This window comes from Macrotis lagotis, chromosome 5 (assembly GCF_037893015.1).
Source record: "Macrotis lagotis isolate mMagLag1 chromosome 5, bilby.v1.9.chrom.fasta, whole genome shotgun sequence".
Classification (NCBI taxonomy): domain Eukaryota; kingdom Metazoa; phylum Chordata; class Mammalia; order Peramelemorphia; family Peramelidae; genus Macrotis; species Macrotis lagotis.
The window spans coordinates 76,808,482-76,829,169 of record NC_133662.1 but is presented as its reverse complement, the minus strand read 5'-3'; the positions used below and the strand labels follow the sequence as shown (position 1 = coordinate 76,829,169).

The 20,688-nt window shown below is 33.9% G+C and overlaps 1 protein-coding gene across 1 annotated transcript in view; it reads left to right on the top strand.

The window, feature by feature from the left end:
• Positions 1-16,570, top strand: part of TBX18 (T-box transcription factor 18) — a 33,246-nt gene extending 16,676 nt beyond the window's left edge. The window contains exons 6-8 of the mRNA XM_074187097.1: positions 3,728-3,792; positions 9,637-9,731; positions 11,286-16,570. Of these exons, the coding sequence (XP_074043198.1) occupies positions 3,728-3,792; positions 9,637-9,731; positions 11,286-12,010 (885 nt within the window). The 3' untranslated portion in view covers positions 12,011-16,570. The remainder of the gene's footprint in view (positions 1-3,727; positions 3,793-9,636; positions 9,732-11,285) is intronic.
• Positions 16,571-20,688: the final 4,118 nt, after the last annotated feature.

The window sequence follows — 20,688 nt, the reverse complement described above, 5'->3', positions numbered from 1 at the left end:
TAGTGTTCTGTCAAACATGACTTCTCTAGCAAGGTCATGTTAGCACAATAATCTTAGTTCCATGCGGCTATGGCAAGTGTATTTGTTTTTCTTGGTAGGGGTGAGGCAGTGACAGTTAAGTGACTTGTCCAGGATCACACAGCTAATAAGTATCAATTATCTAAGGTCAAATTTAAACTCAGATCTTTATGACTCCAGGGCTAGTGCTCTATTCACTTCTTCCCTGCCCTCCTCCCCTCAACTCTTTAAAGGAGATCATTGCTGATTAACATTGATGAAAAGGTTTTCACTCTAAGATTTCTCCCAACTAAATGAAATAATCAATGTAGACCAAAACAAAACCAAAACCAGTCTACAATAGATTATCATGTCTGTTGTCCTATTTTCTCTTTAAATGATCTGTACTGTCCTTGATTTAATTTGGGGGTTTTCTTGGCTAAGATACTAGAGTGGTTTGCCATTTACTACTCTAATTCATTTTACAGAGAGTAAATTGAGGCAAACAGAGTTAAGTGTGACTTTCCCAGGGTCACACAGCTAGTAAGTGTCTGAGGTCAGATTTGAACTCATAAAGATGAGTCTTCCTCATTCTAAACTCAATGTTCCATCCACTATGCAACCTGGCTGCTTCAGAGTAGGAAGGAAAGTGAAATAAAATTCTTCATGTCAATCAATAGGTATTTATTAAGTACCTTTTTTTTGGGGGGGAGTAGGTTTGTACTAGGTGCTGGGGATACAAAGATAAGAGTGTAACAACCCCTACATATGTCCCTATAAGAAAAAAAATCTTAAAACATTAGGCACTTGTGTGTGTGTGTGTGTGTGTGTGTGTGTGTGTGTGTATAGAACAATGACCCTTATCTTATTTTAAGGAAACAAAACTTCCTTTATTAGCAGTGCAACAGACATGGCAGATTGAAGTGAAACACTACATATGTGGCATATTATGATCTTATCAAGGCTTTTGAGTGTGCTCCTCCAGTAAATGTTTCTTCTATGCTGGGAAGATATTAATTTAAAAGATGATGTTTAAGTTAGGTGATGTCCATTTAGCATAAAGGAGGTTGAGTCACTGAATGGTGGATTACAGAAAATGTGGAGAGATTTATATGAGATTTTTTATTGTTGTTTTCCATAGAAGGAATTCCTAGCCTTGGTTATTAAGTTTATCAGAGGTGCTGAACTCAATTCTGAAGGGTCATTTACATTGCCTTTTAAAAAATTAATTTTATTTATTTTTGTTGCATTTTAAGTTATGTGCTGTCTCCTACTTTCCCTCTTCACCCATCACTAGAGAAGACCATATATACTCTCACATATATATATATATATATATATATATATATATATGTAAAATCATATTATTCATTCTTCTATTCATCAATTCTTTCTGTGGAGATGGATAGCATCTTCCTCCTAGATCTTTTGTAGTTGACTTAGTATAGCTTATTCACTAATAGTTATTCTCTGAATAATATTAATGTTACCATCAACAATGTTCTCTTGGTTTTGTTCATTTCACTCTTCATTATTTCATCTCAGTCTTTTTGTTTTTTCTAAAATCAACCAATGCATCATTTCTTATACCTCAGAAGTATTCCATCACATTCATATACCATAATTTTTTAGTCATTCCTCAATTGATAGGTATCACCTCAATTTCCATATTGTCTATTGAATTAATTTCTATTTCATTGGGAAATTTTAATAAAAATAAATAAAAATTCAAGAAAATATGAAACATATTAATTGTGGTTTTCTAAGTCTCCTACAAGGATCTGTCTCTATTTGAGCTAGACACCACTCCTGGTCTATATCATCCTTCTAGAAGATAGAATTCAAAGGATGATTATTTCCTCACGTGGAATGTGAAGGAACTGTAGAAAAACAATAACCAGCAATTTAGGAGTATAGTCTAGAGCTAGAAGGGCACTCACAGTCTATCTAAAACTAAATTCTTCATCAATTGACATCTGGGAAGGTTAATCAACTTAACCATATCAGGCAGTAGAAATTCTCAACTCAGGTTATCTGACTTCAGAAACAATGCCCTTTGCACTGCATGTTCCCTCCTGCTTAAAAATTAAAAAAAAATCTTAAAAAAGGATTGTTGATATGATCAGACATAAAAAAGAACAAAATTTACTAAGGACAAAGTCAAATTAGTCATCCTGGGGTAAGAAAAAGCAAGGCACCATATGGATAGTGATGGATAATATGCCAGAATGCCCTAAAACAATCTATGGGGGGATAGGGTATTACAGAACATTGTAAAATTTAGCTATGAGTTAAATCTGTGTAATAATCTATGAATGAGCCAAAGAGGATTAAAATTGAAATACAAGGCACAATACTGTGTTGGGTGAATGATGCTTCAGTATCAAGGAACCAGCAGGTTTTTCTCTCATTGTTTCTACCCATGGTCCCTAATGTATGAGTGCTGTTATGTCCAGATCTGGTCTATAGAAATTATACTGTATCTGTAGAACTTGGATGGGGGTTCAAAGGAGACCTGTAAAAATGATTAGAGGGTTGAACAAAAAGAGCCACAAGGAAAAGTTATAGGAGTCTGCATTTTTTCAGCCAGAATAAGAGAAGGCTGAGTTAGAATTTAATAACAGTGTTGAAGCATTTAAAATAGTCATATACAGAAGATAATCATCAGCACCTTTTTCTTCCTCACTAAAGGAAGAAAGAAGATAAGTTATAGCAAAACTTTCTTGTGACCTCTTCAGCAGTCTGGTGAAGCCTATGGACTCCTCAGATTGGTGAATTTAAATACATAAAATAAAATATATAGGATTACTAAGGCTACAACAAAATCTGGTTGTTGCAGTGGATAGAGTGCCAGATAGGGAGTCAGGAGAACTTGAGTTCAAATCTAACCTTAGACACTCACTAGCTGTGTGATCCTGCACAAGTCATTTAACCTCAATTCCCTCCAAGAAAAAAAAAAAGAAATACATTTTCCAAAATATAGTTTTTAAAAACTTAAAAAAATTCCAGTTTAAGAAGACCTTAGGGGTTATCTAATCTAATTTTGGTAGATGAAGAAACTTGGGCACTGAATGATTAAGTGACTTATCATGTAGCTAGTAAGTAGCAGAGGTGAGATTTGAACCCATGTTCCTTTCTTTCACCATTGCCTCCTGAATATAAATTTAAGATGAAATTTCATTGCAATAGTGATTGATAAAAAATTGAATAAGGTATCAAGAAGAATTATAGAATCAGTTTCTAAAAGAGGGCTTATATGGAGAATGCATTTTTTACTTTTTTTGCAGTGATATAAATGGTTTTTATCTACAGGGATTCAAGGGATGAACTCAAATGGATTTCTTAAGTTTCTACCCAGTCAATTATTTATATTGTTAAAGTATTGGAGGATCAGAGGGAAGCTCTATAGTGAAACTAAAGTTCATCATATCATTATGAATTCTTAGTCTAAATCTTACCTCAAACATTTACTAGCTGTTTGAACCCGGGCACATCACTTAGTTTTGACCTCCTCAGTTTCCTGACCTACAAAAATGGAAGTAATAATTGCAGCTCCCTCCCAAGGTTATTATGAGAATAAAATGAGAATATTTTCTTTGAAAATTTTAAAGTGCAAAATAAATATTATTTTATTATTATTACCATTCTTTATACTTTACAATATTCTAGGACATAAAATGCATTTACTCATAATTTATGCTTTCTTCAATATGACTGTTTTTTTCTTTAGATAACACGACTAAAAATTGACAGAAACCCATTTGCCAAAGGATTTCGAGATTCTGGTCGTAATCGGTAAGGTTTTGATTCATGTTTAGTAGTGACAGAATAAATTATAGATTTCATTTATTGGCCATTTTCTCCTCCCTATTTTAAATTTTTAAACATTTCATTCAGACTTCTGTTACTGTGAAAAACAGCTTTACTTTATAAAAATAATGTCCAATAACTTTGGAAAGTTTATAGGTATTATGATCAAAGAACTGGTGGTATAGTTCTTAGAGCACCAGACCTGGAGTCAGGAAGACTCATCTTCCAGAGTTCAAATTATAGACACTTACTTGCTGTGTGACCCTGGGCAAGACACTTAACCCTGTTTGCCTCAGTTTTACCATCTGGAAAAATGAGCTGGAGAAAGAAATAGAAAACCCCACAGCATCTTTGCCAAGAAAATCCCAAATGGGATCACGAAGGGTTGTAAACAATTGTTCAATAAACAAGCAAAACAGATGCTTTATAGAAATAAAAAATAATATGATTTTTTATTTATAATTTACCTTAGCTTAGGGGAAACACATCATATCAGCTTAGAATTAATCTATTAGTACATTTATAATAATGCACATTGAGACTGGATCTTTCTTAAACTAATATTCTTCAATAAAACCAAATCCCATAGCATCCCTTTTCTTTAAGATGGCCAAAATAATATATAAGGACACCACTTTTTTTTAGGATTTTGCAAGGCAAATGGGGTTAAGTGGCTTGCCCAAGGCCACCCAGCTAGGTAATTATTAAGTGTCTGAAGACGGATTTGAACTCAAGTACTACAGACTCCAGGGCCAGAGGACACCACTTTTTAATCTGCCCAATTTATCTGCTTTAATGTTAAATATTCCAAGTTTACTTCACTCTCAAAATTGTTTTATCTTCTTTTGTCAAAGCTAATTACTTACTTTTTTTTTGGTGTTTTTGCATTTGAGATTATTCCTACCAATAACTTCTGTGATTTATTGCATTTCTTCACTAATGTGGTTTGCAAAACAGTTTTGTGTTCTGCTTGTGCAAGTGTGTGTGCATGTGTGAATGCATGAGTGCGGGTGTGTTTTCTCTTTGAGATTATAGATCTATTCAACTAGAGCTTGTAGTGGTTATTTGATAAAATAACTAACTGATAATAATGATAGTAATTAATAGCCTACATAGTCATATGTAGGGTAGGAACTAGAATGTATAATCCCAACCTCCTATATCTCCATCAAGGTTTTCATTTAGAATGCCACTTTGTTTTGAGAACTTTTATGCAATTTCCACCCTGCCAAAAAATATTTTATGACTTTATTTTTACAAAAAAATTTCCTATGAATGACCTCCTTGGATCACGAAAACCTGGTTTTCATAGATTATATGAACATGCTCCATAAACCAGTTATTTCATTGAGAGAGAAGAGGAATCCTCATAGACAATGTATTGTAATTCTTAGTAACCTGTATCTCAATTTCATTTTATGTGAGACAGAAAAATCACAATGAAACTTACTCTTGAAACATTTTATTTTATTCAGAAATGTTGCCTATTGCATTTGAATTTTTCATTCTTGTTTTATGGAAAGCAAATAACCTTCCATTAGGAAACTCTGTAGTCCTGGTTGAATGTTATGTGGGTTCTGTTTTACACAGTTTTATGAAGTACACATTTTCCTGAAAAGTTAATTATAAATTGAACTATATTTTTAAATTGATCCACATTTATTAATACCCTGCTGTGTACAATACACTATGGTAGATGCTGAGGATACAAAGATAAAATGAAATATTATTTTCTCTCAAGAGTTTGCCTTCATTTTTAAGGAGACAATATGTACATATAAATGAATGTTTTTCAATGTATAAAATAAATCCTCAGTAGTTTACGAAGGAAAGGAGAGCAATTTGTGCAAATGTTTCTGGTATTAGTAGTTATGGGGAAAGTTATGTAATACTTCAATTAACAATGAAGGTAGTGCTTCAACTGAGTCTGGAAGGAATTCTAGGATGTGAATGGGAAAAGGTTAAAGCAGTGAGCGTATCCCATGCATGTAAAATAGCAATGATGAGAGCCTCTGTCTGAAAAGTAGCAAGACAGCTAGTTTGGCTGTACTATGGAGCTGCTGGAAGGTGTATGATACACGAAAATGCAAAGAAAGGTCGGTGCCCAGTTGTTAAGGACTTTAAAAACCATTTGAAGGAGATATTTTATTCTAGAGCCAATGAAGAAATACCTATATTAATCCTTAAAGAAAGCTGAAAATTCTAAGAAGCAGAAATAAGGAGGGACATGATGATCAATTTACAAAAAATCTGGAACTGGAGATGGAAGATAGAGTTTCTATATGTAAAGGAAATAGATCAGCTTTACTGAATGAGTGAAGGTTAGTAATGTGAATCAGTGTTGAAAGGTCTGTGAAGGATTGTAAAGTGTTGTAAATGCCAAAATAGTTTATAGTTTATTCCAGAAGTAATGGGGAACTATCAAAAATTATTTTTAATGAAAAATTAGCAACAAATAACCATTCAAATTAATTGTTTAGTTTGAGTTTTTCCTCTTTTTTAACCTTATTTTATGTTATGTAAATGTGAACTCCTTCTTTATGAATAAGTTCTTTCCTTGAGTTCACTGAAAATATAGGAAAGAATTCTATACTTGCATTAGTTTGTAATTTCTTGTTTTACAATATTTATGATTAAAATTTTCATATCTAAACAAATTAAATGGATTAAATTTTAAAATTAAATTATTAATATGACAAATATTGAACTATCATGTGGCTTGATGACTAGTATAATCAGTATGTCATATTTGCTTTTAAAAATAACATACACACATAAAAGATGTTCACTTTGAAAAGTAAAATCTTTTGAGAATTGCAAAATCATAATTTATTTTAACAAAAACCGTGTTTTTATAGAAAATAAAGAACTGCTTTACTTTTTAATACCATTCATTTCTTATGTACACAATTTAACTTAACAAGTCTTTATTGTTCCTTCTATGTATCAGACAATAATAACGCTAATACTAACAACAACTCCAAATCCCTGCTCTCAAGGAGCTAATATTCTACTGGTGGGGGAGAGATAGGGTGGCAGATAATAGTATGTACAAAGAAGCAAATATAAAATATTTTGGATATTATTTCTAAGTCAAATATAAACCTCTTCAGGGATAGGGCAAGAGTTGGGACTATTTTATTAGATGTGATAACAGAAAAAAAAGTGATAATAAATGATTTGATTTGATTTGATTTATTTGTTGTGACTGCCTCTGCTGTGTACCCTTCAATCTATTTGACCCACTTAAAAATAAAACAAATTCTAATTCTTTTGTTTTTCATACATATATATGTATATGTATGTATGTATGTGTATATATATATATATATATATATAAAACGCATTAGAAAAGACAAGATATAAACAAAAATCTCTAATTGTTTAAACTATATAAAACAATTCTCTTTAATTAAAAATATTCCTTTCCAGCTACTTTACAATCCCACAGACTGTTTTATAGCAATCAGTAGCTTCAACCCTCAAAACTCTGCTGCAGGACATTTGCATTGAGTGAAAGAGAATTTATGTGCTGAGAATAGTTTCATTCTTCAGCAAGGCCTCAGGTTTGACCCTATAAAATTTTTTACTCAGGAAGGTACAAAAATTTCTCCTCTTTAAATACTTCAGGAAAAACATAACCATTTTGCTAAATAAACTTGGCCATTTGATAGCGTAAATTAGGGTGGTGATAAAATGTGGAAATTGTTCGAAGGCATCTTGTATAAATTATCGCCTTGGCCCTGCTTCTCCAGGAGGTGCCTTTTATCTTCTCTTTAACTAGAAGCGAAAAGTCTCCATTACTGCAGAAAATGAAGGCTTGCTTTTTTTTGGTTTTTAAATGTCCAGGTTTAGCTAATAAATATTTTATAACAGTTTCCTGCAAAATATCTCTGATCCTTTCTGGAACTTGCAGCCTGAAAAGCAGCCATCACAGAAGAAAATATTGATGGCTTTGCCTATGATCATTTATATATTTATAACTTTTCTATGTGTCTCCACCAAAGCATTTGGGTTTTGTTATTGACATTAGCTTGTCCTAAAATGATTTTATTTGTGAGTTTGCAGTGGAAGCATGATGAATTTGCAGGAAAAAGATCTTGGGTCATAAATTTAGAAGAGGAAGGGATCTCAGGGATCAACCCTTTCCTTTAACAGATGAAGAAACTGAGGCCTGATCAGGTGAAACAATTGAAATCATGTCACACAAGTAGTAGGTGGTAAAATGAATTGGAACTCAGGTTCTCAGGAACTCAATTTAGTGCCTATTCTACTTCACTCTTCACAAATACTCCTTTTGTTGTCCTAAATTTCAGAGATTCTTAATTGGTTTTCATGGCATCAACCCCTTTAACTATACAAATTTAAAAATATAGTTACCAACTAAACCAATGTATTTAATTACAGTTATCAAGATATTTTTTAAAAATTCTTAGACTCCAGTTTAAGAATATGAACTTTCTGTGCTTTAAGCTTAGTCTTTTAAACTTTTGAGTTAATCAGGTTATAAATTTTAAATTCTAAATGTCAAATGAGATAATGCATTCAGAGTGACTTGCAAATTATAAAACTCTCTATAAAGTCAATTTATTAATATTATTGTTATTAAATACACATCCACATACCATCTTATGCCCAATGTCCCATATTTAAAAAAAACAACCTAGAACAATATCAGTCATTAAATGTTACCTAACTTATCTGGAGAGTCTAATACATGACCTTCAGGTTATCAAGTTGATCCAACCCAGGGAGCATACATAGATGAAGTACTTTCCATGTGCTAGACATAGTTGTAAAGCACTCAACATACAGAAGAAGGTAAAAACTAGACCCTGTTCTCAGAGAACTATCAGTCTAATGGGGGAAATAATGTGCAAACAACCATGTAAGGTACATTTGGGATAAATTGAAGCTTTTCTTAGAGGGAAGGCACCAACATTAAGTGGGACAACTGGAATATCTTCAGACACTTACTTAGTACCTACTGGGTCCCTGCTGAGAATTGAATATAGAAATACAAAAATGAAAGCAGTCTGTATCCAAGAAGTTCACACTCTATTGAGGGAAAGCCACATGTATATGGATAGTTAATGAAAATCTATGAAGTGCTTATTATATTCAGTTACCATGCTAAGCATTAGAGATACCAAAAGAGGCAAAAGACAATGCTGCTGTCAAAGAGTTCCCTCTCTAATGGGGGAGAAAATAGTGATGTGAGTGTGAGACCACACTTCTTTACTGGAGAGTTTTTTAATATAATCACATAAATCTCTACCTCCATGTTACCTGCATCGAATATTTCTGAACTTAATATTAATTCTAAATTTGTATGCATTTTTAGATTATAATATATTGGGTTTTTTAAACTACTCTGAATTTTTAAACTTGCTCAAGATTAGCTTTCCAAAACTTCTTTGCTTTTCCATTTTGATGGGATTTACTGTAAGACCTTGCATTTCCTTTTTCCTCTCCTTCCTCATCTCTGCCTATTGACTTTCCTGACTTCTTTTCTGTTCCAACTAAAATCTCATCTACTATAGTCTTTCATAAGTATTTCTGAACTCTTCTTACTGCTAGTTTCTTAATTATTTATTTCTGAATTTCTTTATTTATTATTTATTTATTCTATATAGAATTAGTACGTATTTGTTTGTTTGACTCCCCCATTAGATTTTTCAAAGATGCATGACCCCAAAGGTGGGAATCTTTAATAAGCAGAATTTTAATCAATTTTTTAAAGAAGATATTTAGTAAAATAGCTGTCTTAGGAAGTATGGAACAAACTGAAACTAATTGGACTTTTGTTTTTGATTTTTTAACATTCAGAATGGGTTTGGAAGCTTTGGTAGAGTCATATGCATTCTGGAGACCTTCTCTAAGGACTCTCACATTTGAAGATATCCCAGGAATACCCAAGCAAGGTAAATGAAATACCTTTAAAGTCACATAGGTCAGATCTTTTTATCTGAAGTCAAGTTAGCGATCAAAAAATAATTTTCATTTAACCTAATTTTGTTTTATTTTCCCTTACATTTGTAAAAGAAAAACAAACTTTTCTAACTACTATGAATAGTCTAGCAAAACAAGATTCTCACACTGACCATGTCCAAAATCATGAATCTTTCTGGACCTTCACCTCTCAGACAGAAGATAGATAGCATGTCTGATATGAATCCTCTGAACTCACTGTAATGATGAGAATTCTCAAGTCTTTAAAATTAACTATTTTTATAGTGTTATTATTGTATCATTTTCCCCTAGTTATCCTCACTTCATTCTGTGCCAGATCATTTAGATCTTTTCAGGTTTCTTTGAAACCATCCTTTTTGTCACATTTTGCTGACATTTTCACTTATTTTTTCCATTGCCACCAATGGGAAAAAATGCAGTGACACTTCTATTGGAATCCCCTCCCCCCCACCTCTCCCTTTCCCTTCTAGTAGTAAATGTTTTCATGAGTTTCTGGAACCAAAGAAAATCCTCATCTGTCCACACTAAGCCAGAGTGTACTGCAGGTTTTTTCTAACTTACACTCAAAACTTTACCAGCTTGTATAAACTTCCCAGAAATTGTGTTCTTATGGTAAAACCTCTTGAGGATAAAAGGTCGATTTATTCTACTGGACATGGGAGTAGGGAATAGGAGAAAAGTATAAGATTTGCTTTTCAGTTGAGACTTTGTGATTTCATTTGTGAGGGGAGCTCCTGGCAAGAATATCCCTCCATTCATACAGCTTAGCAACTTAGATGTAACTTGGAGTCTTAGAAAATTAGTCTGAGGAGGGGGGAGTGGGTGAGAAACCTCAACAACAGCAAACCTCTTAAATAAGCACTTGACTCTTGGATATTATAGGATATGTGATATTGCATGGGGGGGGAAAGAAAGCTTTACCTCCTTCACCTTCAACATTGTCTCATTCCTTTCTTTATCTATCATTTCTTGCTTTATCTATTATCTTCTCATATCTATTATGAATAAACACATTTTGGAGATAATAAAGCAAGAACTTTACATACATACATACATATATATATATGTATATATATACATACATATATATATATATATATATATATATATATATATATATATATAAAAATGAAGGAAATTCTATAGCTCTTCCATGGAGAGACAATATAGTTTCAAAGAAAACTAACTAATAGGGAACAATGAGAAAATGGGAAAAGGAGGATGGATGGTGACAACTTCAGATCAAGGTAAAGCAGGCAATTAAATTTAGATTTAATATAAATCTTGGGAATTTCAAAATTTATAATCTTTGAGATAGTACAGAGAAAAATTGAAGAAGCAATTTTAAGACCATCACACTTTCAGGGAGGGAATCTGAATTCATGAAGCTCTGTGCTGATTAAAATCCTGAAATGTGTCTGTAAATTCTTTAATTTGAATCAAATTGAATCAAAAAGATAGCTGAGTATTTTGGGCTATTTATTTTTTTTATTAATCTTTTGTAGGAAACACAGGCTCATCTACCTTACTTCAAGGTTCTGGAAATGGAGTTCCTACTACCCACCCTCATCTTTTATCTGGTTCACCTTGTTCATCTCCTGCCTTCCACCTTGGGCCTAACACAAGCCAGCTTTGCAGTCTGGCACCTGCTGATTATTCTGCCTGTGCCCGTTCAGGCCTGACCCTCAATCGGTACAGCACTTCCCTGGCTGAAACCTACAATAGGCTCACTAACCAAACTGGGGAGACTTTTGCCCCACCGAGGACTCCTTCTTACGTTGGAGTTACCAGCAGTACAACTGTGAACATGTCCATGGCTGGCAGTGATGGTGATACATTCAGTTGTCCACAGACCAGTTTGTCAATGCAAATTTCAGGGATGTCTCCCCAGCTCCAGTATATCATGCCCTCACCATCTGGCAATGCCTTTGCCACCAACCAAACCCATCAGGGTTCTTACAACACTTTCAGGTTGCATAGCCCCTGTGCTTTGTATGGATATAACTTCTCCACATCTCCCAAACTGGCTGCCAGTCCTGAGAAAATTGTTTCTTCTCAAGGAAATTTCTTGGGATCCTCCCCGAGTGGGACCATGACCGATCGGCAGATGTTGCCCCCTGTGGAAGGAGTGCACTTGTTGAGCAGTGGGGGTCAACAGAATTTCTTTGACTCTAGGACCCTAGGAACCTTAACACTGTCATCATCTCAAGTGTCTGCACATATGGTTTGATGAAGCCTTTAAGTCAAAATACAATTTTTTTCCTAGTGTACTTTCTGTTCTTAGCTGTATGGAAGGATGATCATTTTATGGCTTGTATAATGTATAAATAATAGGAGAGGAAGGTGCACTGAGCCTTTGAATTTACTCATGGTGAGATTATATATTATATATGTATAACATATATAATATATGTATACATATTATATATCCATACTGTATATATATATATAGCCTTTTGAGTTATTAAGGTTATATAACTGCACCTTCCATCTGCTCATCCAGTTGTACAAAGTGTTTGCAATGTATACAACATATTTAGCTCAAATTCCAAAGCTTTTTTAAACACAAAATGATATATTTAATGATCCCAATAACTAAACATTTTTAACTTAATTTATCAGAAAAGTTTTCTAAACATTTGTTACACCTGTGTTGATAATCTAGACTGCTGTTATTCTTAGAGATTTGGAAGATGTGGAGTCCTTAAGGTCACTCAAAGACAACATCGTAAGTTCTGAGCTATCCATAAGAGTGGAATAGCTTTCATTCTTTTACTTTGTTCTTTTTCACCAGTGCTAGCATAGCATCTTGAGAAACAGCATGACATAGTAAATAAAAAGGGCTGCCTTAAGTGTCAGAAAATTTGGGTTCAGGTCCTGCCTGAGATATGTACTCACTATGTGACCACAGGCAAATCAAGTAATTTTTCAGTGCCCCTCACATTTTCATCAGCAGTGTTCTCATACTGTGAATTCCCTATACTAATAAAACCACAAGTCAAGACCAAAAAAAGTTTTTTAATCCTGTGACCTAAAGTCTTTAATGATGCTACTTTTTGAAAAATCATCAACACCACTATTTTTTATTTTTTTAAGAATCTTTTTTTATGGACCAGCAGACATATTAGTGATTTTTACTTATTCCTCTAGAGAGAATTCATTTGTAGCTATTTTAATTTTTGCTCAAGTATTACCTATTCTACAATTAAGGAGACTTTGTCCAGTACACTTCCAAAGTATATGGCACTAATATTTTGAGTGTCATTAGAGAAGGCAATATTTTAATCCTAGTGGGGAGGGGGAAGAGAGAGAGAGAGAGAGAGAGAGAGAGAGAGAGAGAGAGAGAGAGAGAGAGAGAGAGAGAGAGATACTTATTTTGAATACTTTAAATCCAGCTCCACATTCCCATGATTCTAATAATGAAATACAGGAAATCTCTATTTTAAATCAAAGGGATTAATGTTGTCAGTTTCCCCCTTAACTGTGCTTGGGTCAAGGGTGTGAGGGTCTCTCTTGCTTTGGGTTCTCAGTACTAATTGCTTAGGTTGGAATTCTTGACCTAAGGTATATACATGAGGGGAGGGAGGTTATGGTTCTTATTTATAATATAGTGTCTTCTGACTCCTACGGCTTGGACACTTGCCCTTGTAAGCTGCCCTCTGTCAGAGTCTTTTCCTGTGTAAATTGATATGCTGCCTTTTTGGTTTTAAATAACACTACAAAGAATTTCTGTGGGTCATCTCCATGAATCTGCCTTTTGGAGTCTCTTCTGGCATAATAAATAGTAAGGAAATTCACTAGAGAAATGATGAAGCCATTTCATAGTAACATTTTAAATGCTGAGGGCACTTTTAACCTTGAGATTAGGAAAAATGAGGAGCACATTTTGGTTCCTCCCCTCTTCTCATTTTGTATGGGAATCTGGGGAGATTTTAGAGCAAATTACTTTGATACTGTATCACAAGACAAATGAAATTAGCTATACAAATGAAATTAGCTATATCCTGCCTACTTGCTGAGAAAAAAACAACAAACAACAACAAAAAAATAGAACTATTGTGGATGTTATATGTGTTGGGCTAACAATGCTGTGAGTTCATTATCTCAGAACTGAATTAATTGGTTGAATTCAGGAGTCCTTAAACTCATGGCAATCTGGTAAAGTCTATGAATGCTTTTCCCAATTATATTGAAATTTAGTTAGCAAAATTATTTTTAGAAACATAAGTTCATGGGTCTGAGTCTAAGAACCCCTTCTTTAATTCACCTTTATTTTTTGGTCTAGAAAAGCAGTGTGTGTCATGATTTCTTCATGTTAAGTATTTAGGAGAGCCCTGAGATTTAAACAGAATCGATATAGGACAGGACTCCTGTTTCTATGTCTGGTCCATTTCCCTCCATGTGGTCTATATTCTCAAAGCCTGAATTTCAGCAGTTCAGCATGGTTCTTGTTTTTTGCAATTAACAGGAGGAAAATGATGTAAATAAACCTTTTGTAATGCCTCAAAAGACATAATGGTATATTGGAAGTCTGTTTATATACAATAACTTCTGTCTGGCCAGAGATTTGGAACAATGCTTATGAGTGGGTACAAGATTGTATTAACACTTGTTAATATTCAAGGAGAATTCTCAATGACTTAGGAAAACAGGAAAAAAGTACCCATTCATATCCATGTATGTGCACATAAAAATATTTTTGTTGTTGCTATCAGTGATTTGGAGATGGTACAACATTACAGACATGTTGTTGTTTATCTTTTAATTCAAGGTCATTTTTGTTTTCTTCAAGACTTCACAATGTTACTCAATTTAAAAAAAATCTTATTGTAAATAGTTATCACAGTGCCACCATAAAGACTTACTTTTGTTGTTATATTAAATAGTATCTAAGTATTGGTATCTGTAATTATCCATCTGTATTTTATTACTATAAAATGCCACAGAAATTATATTAAAGTATGTATCTAAACACATTATTTTGGAAGAGAATTATTGGAGTGTTTGTCATATATGCGTGTATGCATGCGTATACTTTTTTAAAGAGCAGTTTCCCATGAAGCTAAACTATCAAGCAAAAGAACAAGTTCATTGCTTTCCCATTCAAGGGAAGAGAGCAACTGGATGACTTAGAATAGTGATTGTGCCATTTAAAGGTAAAAGCCATGACAAATGCTGAGCGTATCGAGGTTCTCTTGTAGAATGAAAGACATAAGATTTTTCTTCCCTCCTCCTTTTTCATCCTCTTCTGGATGTAAGGGAATCAAAAAGCCTGGATACAAGAATGAATGACATGAAAATTGACTGATCACTTTGGAGCAGGGTGAGGGCAGTCTAGTCATGACAAGTCAGAGTTTGGAAATGAACAGTTGTGTGGGTGAGACCTTTCGAGCTCTAAAGGGAAGGTCATCAACTTTTCTAAAGTGAGTGTGCCAAGTTACTGACCCCTACTCTTTTGGAATGCCAGGTCACTGGGGAGAGGTGCTGGTGGCAGATCTAGGCAAGGGACACTTGAAGGTTCCTCTATGCAAAAATCTCTTCTCTCATTAATTTTTCCAGTTAGAGATTCATGGGCTAACAAGCTTCTAATTAAAAATCCTGATTTTCCTTAGATAGAATAAACATGGTAGTAATTCTAAGAAAGATATAGATTTAATTTAATTTTTAGCTTAATTTTCTCATTGCATTATCTACTTAAGCACATCTGAGGAACATGAATTTCAAAAGTGTGGGGGTAGGGTGCTGAGATGTGAGTTAATTTATTTTAGAGCAAGCTTACTTACAAGACTGGAAAGGAGGGATCAGAGTGTACTAGGGGCCAAAGGAAGTTGAAGGTTGCCAAAGACAAATTTAGAGTCATAGATTTAAAATCTTAAGAAATTTTAGAGGTTATAAGATCCAATCTGCTTATATGGTAAATGAGAAAATGGAAAAGTAGCCATATTAAATAATTTGCACAAAGTCCCATGGGTTGTAAGTAGAGGAGTCAAAATTTGAACTCAGGACTTGCTGCTCCAGTTTCATTGTTCTTTTCACTTTTCCATGCTACTTACATTGTAATTTTGGTAAAGGCCTTGGTAGCAGAAACCAAAGGAATGTTACTTGAATGGTAGTTGTTGTTGTGAATAGAGCACTATACTTGGAGAAATAAAACCCTGAGGTCATATCCTGCCTCAGATACCACATAATCTATGTGACTCTGAGCTAGTCACTTAACCTGTCTAACAATGACCTCTAAGATCCTTTCCAGGTATAAAACTAAGATCATAAAATCTTCTGATTTACTATATACTGATGATAGTGATATTACAACATTTCTCATGCTTTCATTCTATGCATATAATATTTTATTTCTAAAACATACTCCAGGGTTGGTATTTTGGTAATTAAATTTTTATATCATATTTTCATCTGCTGCAATATTTAGCTTGGCTCTGCCACTTAAGTAGATTTATGTTCTTGGACAAGTCATTCCCACCTCTCTGAATCTTGATTTCATAACCTGTAAAATGGGAAGGATAATAATCTCCTTACATAGAAGTGTTATGAGGATCAAATAACTTAAAAGATGTAAAATTCTTTGTATTATCAAGATACCCATTGATATAATGTTTTGCAATTCAACTAAAGATGTTTATTAATTGAAAGTTTATATTGCTATGATGCCCAATGTGAAAAGTTAATTGGACAGATATAGGAGACTTCTAAGAGTTTATAATATGAAGCAGACAATGTCAATATAAACAAACAAGTAGAGAAGATTAAGGTAATATTGCCTAGGTACTGAAAGTTGCATCCATAGAGAGTATCAGTTCATTTTACGATTTTGTAAATTTTTCTATCACAAATAATAATTATTATTTTACTTCCACATATTGGAAAAAGTTTTAAAAGCAAATTTGTTGAGCATAAACTCATTTTATGAGCAATATATTATCACCAAAAGGATTCTGAATTATGTAAATTAGATTTATATTCTAATATAAATAGAAATATTTGGTTAATTATATTATACAACAAATGTATGCCTTTCACTTTAGAATTAAAAGCTATGTAATAATTTCTTGGTGCTTTATTTTATAATTATATTAATCATGTTTTCTGACCTTGATTCTGTTTCTTTTTAAATTATTCTTGTTTGCTTTGTATAAAATTATCCTAGAGCATATTCCAGTATAGATTATACTTGGATAAATATAAAGTATAGCCAACTTAAGAAAGTAATATTATGCGAATGCTTTTAAATCTTCATGGAAGAAATCTCTTATTCATGTGGTACTGATTTAATAATATGAAGCAGCATTGATTAGTAAGTAATTTATTTAACTTGGTATATATAGATCTAAATAGATATAAAACTATATATATCTATATCTATCTCTATATAAAACAATCTTGTGTTTTTCATTGTATTAAACAATTCACTAGAAAAATTGTCAAATAATCCTTCAGATTAAGATAATTCCCCATAATTTTTACTTTATCCTTAGTTATGGTCATAGATGGTTATTTTAAAAGTGCTTTTGAAGGGGCATGAATATTATAATGGTTGGTAGAATTTTTTTTAATTAAGTTGTGTTTAGAAAAGTTTTTACCTTTTCCACTTGAAAATAGACTTGGTTTTAAAAAGTAGGAAAGGAAACATGGTACAAGGAGAGAAACCTTTAGATTTGAAGTAAGAAGATTGTTCTGGTTCAAATCCCAAATCCCATGAAGCACTTAATGCAACCTTGAACAATTCAACTTAACTGGGTCTCAGTGTTCTCTAAGTTCTGATGTGTTCTCTAAGTTATCATGCTGTCTCTACAGGGTCTTGAGTTCTGCTATCTTTTAAATAAAGAGTAGCATAAGTCTTTATGTTCACAATTGAAACAAAAACATTTGAAATGTTTTCTAAATTTTGAAGTGTTGAAGTTCAATTGGGGAAAAAAATAACAAGGGGCTATAATGATAGCATGCTTTTCAGAAAAAGCATTCTCCATTGATTTCTTTATGAGACAGTACTAGAAGGTACTATAGCTCTCCTTGGAATTTCACATAGGCCAGATGGTTCTTTAAAAATATGTGCTCCAATGCCAAGGTATAACAGGGAAGCATTATCGCCTTAATTCTGGGTTTGTTTTGTGGTTTTCTCTGCAAACCATAACATCATTTTAATGTCATTTTTTCTTCCAATTTGGCTCTGTGAACTGAGCTATAATGAGGGATTTCTGTGTCGGTACCATTATTGTAAAACTTTGAGGCTTTATTTCCTAAGGTACTTTAGCAATGAAATCTCCAGGACATTTTTGGTAGACTCCTTATGGTAAACTTATGGAAGGACATGGATAAGAATCACACAATATGGGAGAGCATGAATGGACTTGCACTCTTGGAGGAAATAGATGGCGATTATAGATCCAATGAAAGACTGGCATTACTTTGTCTGAATTGTACTGCAGGTTTTTTATATACATTGTCTCTATAGCCTCTTAAAACTCTCTCTCTCTCTCTCTCTCTCTCTCTCTCTCTCTCACACACACACACACACACACACACACACACACACACACACACACACACAGAAACAGAATCCTTTGTTGTTGAGTCATTTTGGTCATGACCAATTCTCTGTAATTTCATTTTGGGTTTTTTTGTGGCAATGATACTGGAGTGGTTTACCATGTCCTTCTCTTGTTCATTTTATAGATGAAGAAACTCAGGCAAACAGAGTTATGTGACTTGCCATGAGTCAGACAGCTACTAAGTATCTGAGACTGGATTTGATCTTATAAGGATAAATCTTCGAGCTCCCATGCTCATTGCTCCTCAAACAAACACAAAACTAGACCTATGAATTTCATTGATACAGGGAGTCTTTATTTGTATCAAACTTTCTTTATCAGAGACCCTTCTCTGAAAATGACCTGAAATCAATGTAAATTTGCCCAGGCTCAAAATTCGAATATGAGTCAGAGGAACAACTTTCACTAAGGTCTTCTTGATTTTTGAGTTGAATCTAGTTTGTACAAATACATTTCAAGGAAAATTACCTTAAAATGTTCAGGATAGTTCAATGAGTCAGTTGTTTTATGGATGGGTTGCCTGGGAATGAAAGGGGCACCATAAAATATCACTTTAGTATTTGAATTGTTTTTGAGTATGCTCAAGTGGGATAGGGAGTTTGTAAGTTATGTAACTACAATTGCTGTGCTCAGCTTCTCTTTGAAAGTGCTCTGGCAGAACTAATATGTTAGGAGGTTGAAAATGACATTAAGTCAGCTAACTGACTTTTGAAGTTGGCTTTGATGGACAATGGCTAGACTGACAATATCCTGATTCATTTGTACACCTGAGAATTCTTCCTCAAATCCAGAAGGTTTGGTGTCTTTCAATAAACTAATTAATGAAAGATATTCTAATCTCCTGACATGCACTCCACCACTAAACTACATATTCAAATAAGGACAAGGCCATTGGGTGTTTGTCTGTCTTGGAACTGACATCTGAGAAGATCTTATGACCCCTCAGTTCCACTAACAGCCACCAAAACACCTATTTTCTCATCCAGTCCAAGCTCTATTGTCTTTAGGAGTCATCAACTGCATCTCAGAGTGACAGGTGTATTCTTTAGGAAACCTAGCTTCCCACCAATGGTGTGATTGTACCTGACCAAGCCAATTTATTTTGTCCCTTTCTATCTCTTGACCAACTCAATTGAATTTTTGCCCTGGGTACCAGAATAGTCAGTTATACTCTGATTATTATACATGAAGGCTCTTATAAATTGAGAAGAAATAGGAGGGTAGAAAAAATTAGTTCCCTTGTTGGGGTGAAGATTCTCACAAACAAAATCATCTAAGCATCATCACTAAGATATGGAAATATACAACCCAAAGCTCTGGGTTTCATGTCCAATCTCTCTATTTTCAGTGGTCCACTTGGTGGGGAAAGAGTATATAAGGTAAAATGACCTAACCTTGAGATTAGGATTGTGTCATTTTTTGCTTTCATATCTCCAGTGCCCAATACAGTACCCTCATGTAGTAGGAGCTTAAAAATGCTTGTTGATTAAGTGACTAACCAGATATTCAATACCCCAAGAATTAGCCTATCCTCTCTTGCTGCTACCACTTCAAATTTCCTGTCCCTTCTCCTTCCTCTTTGCCTTTATCAGGTTATTGTTTAGGATCATTCTCTACACTATCCATCAACCTTTCTCCCACTCCATCAGTCCCTTCTCACATGAATGAGGTCTTCAGTGCTGGGACTGAGAAAGGGGAAGGTAAATCCCAGAGATTGGAGTTCTCTGCCCATCTCCTAAAGTCCCACCCATTGGTAGTATTTTTTTTCATTTCCTTATTCTTTTGTCTGGAGGCTTTGTTCTGATTTTCACCACCACCTGCAACTTCTCTGCTCCCCTACTCCCTCTCCCCCCAAAAAATGTTCCCATCTGCCTCAATTCCAGTAAGAAAAAAATGTGTGGTGGCCCAAATGTGATTTTTCTTCAATTCTATGACTTTAAACTAAAATGACCTGGGATAGAGTGCATTTGGAATATTTAAACCATTAACTTCAGTATTCCTAAAGTCCCTCTATGTCTCAGGCATTGCTGTAGGCATTGCAGATTCAAAGACAAAAATATTACTTCCAGCTTTCAAGGAGTAACATTTAATTCCACATTCTATTTTATTCCCAACTAGTTTTTCTTCTTGAATCTAAAATCAAAACAAAATTAAAAATAAGAGCATAAAACACCTCAAAAAGGAGCTTTTCAACAGAAGACCATGCCAGGAATAAATTTGGACTGAAGCAACAGGTGGTAGCAATGAAAAGGGGAGCAGTAAGGCTAATTCCTCAGTCCTCAGAAGAAAGTACACACACACACACACACACACACACACACACACACACACACACACACACACC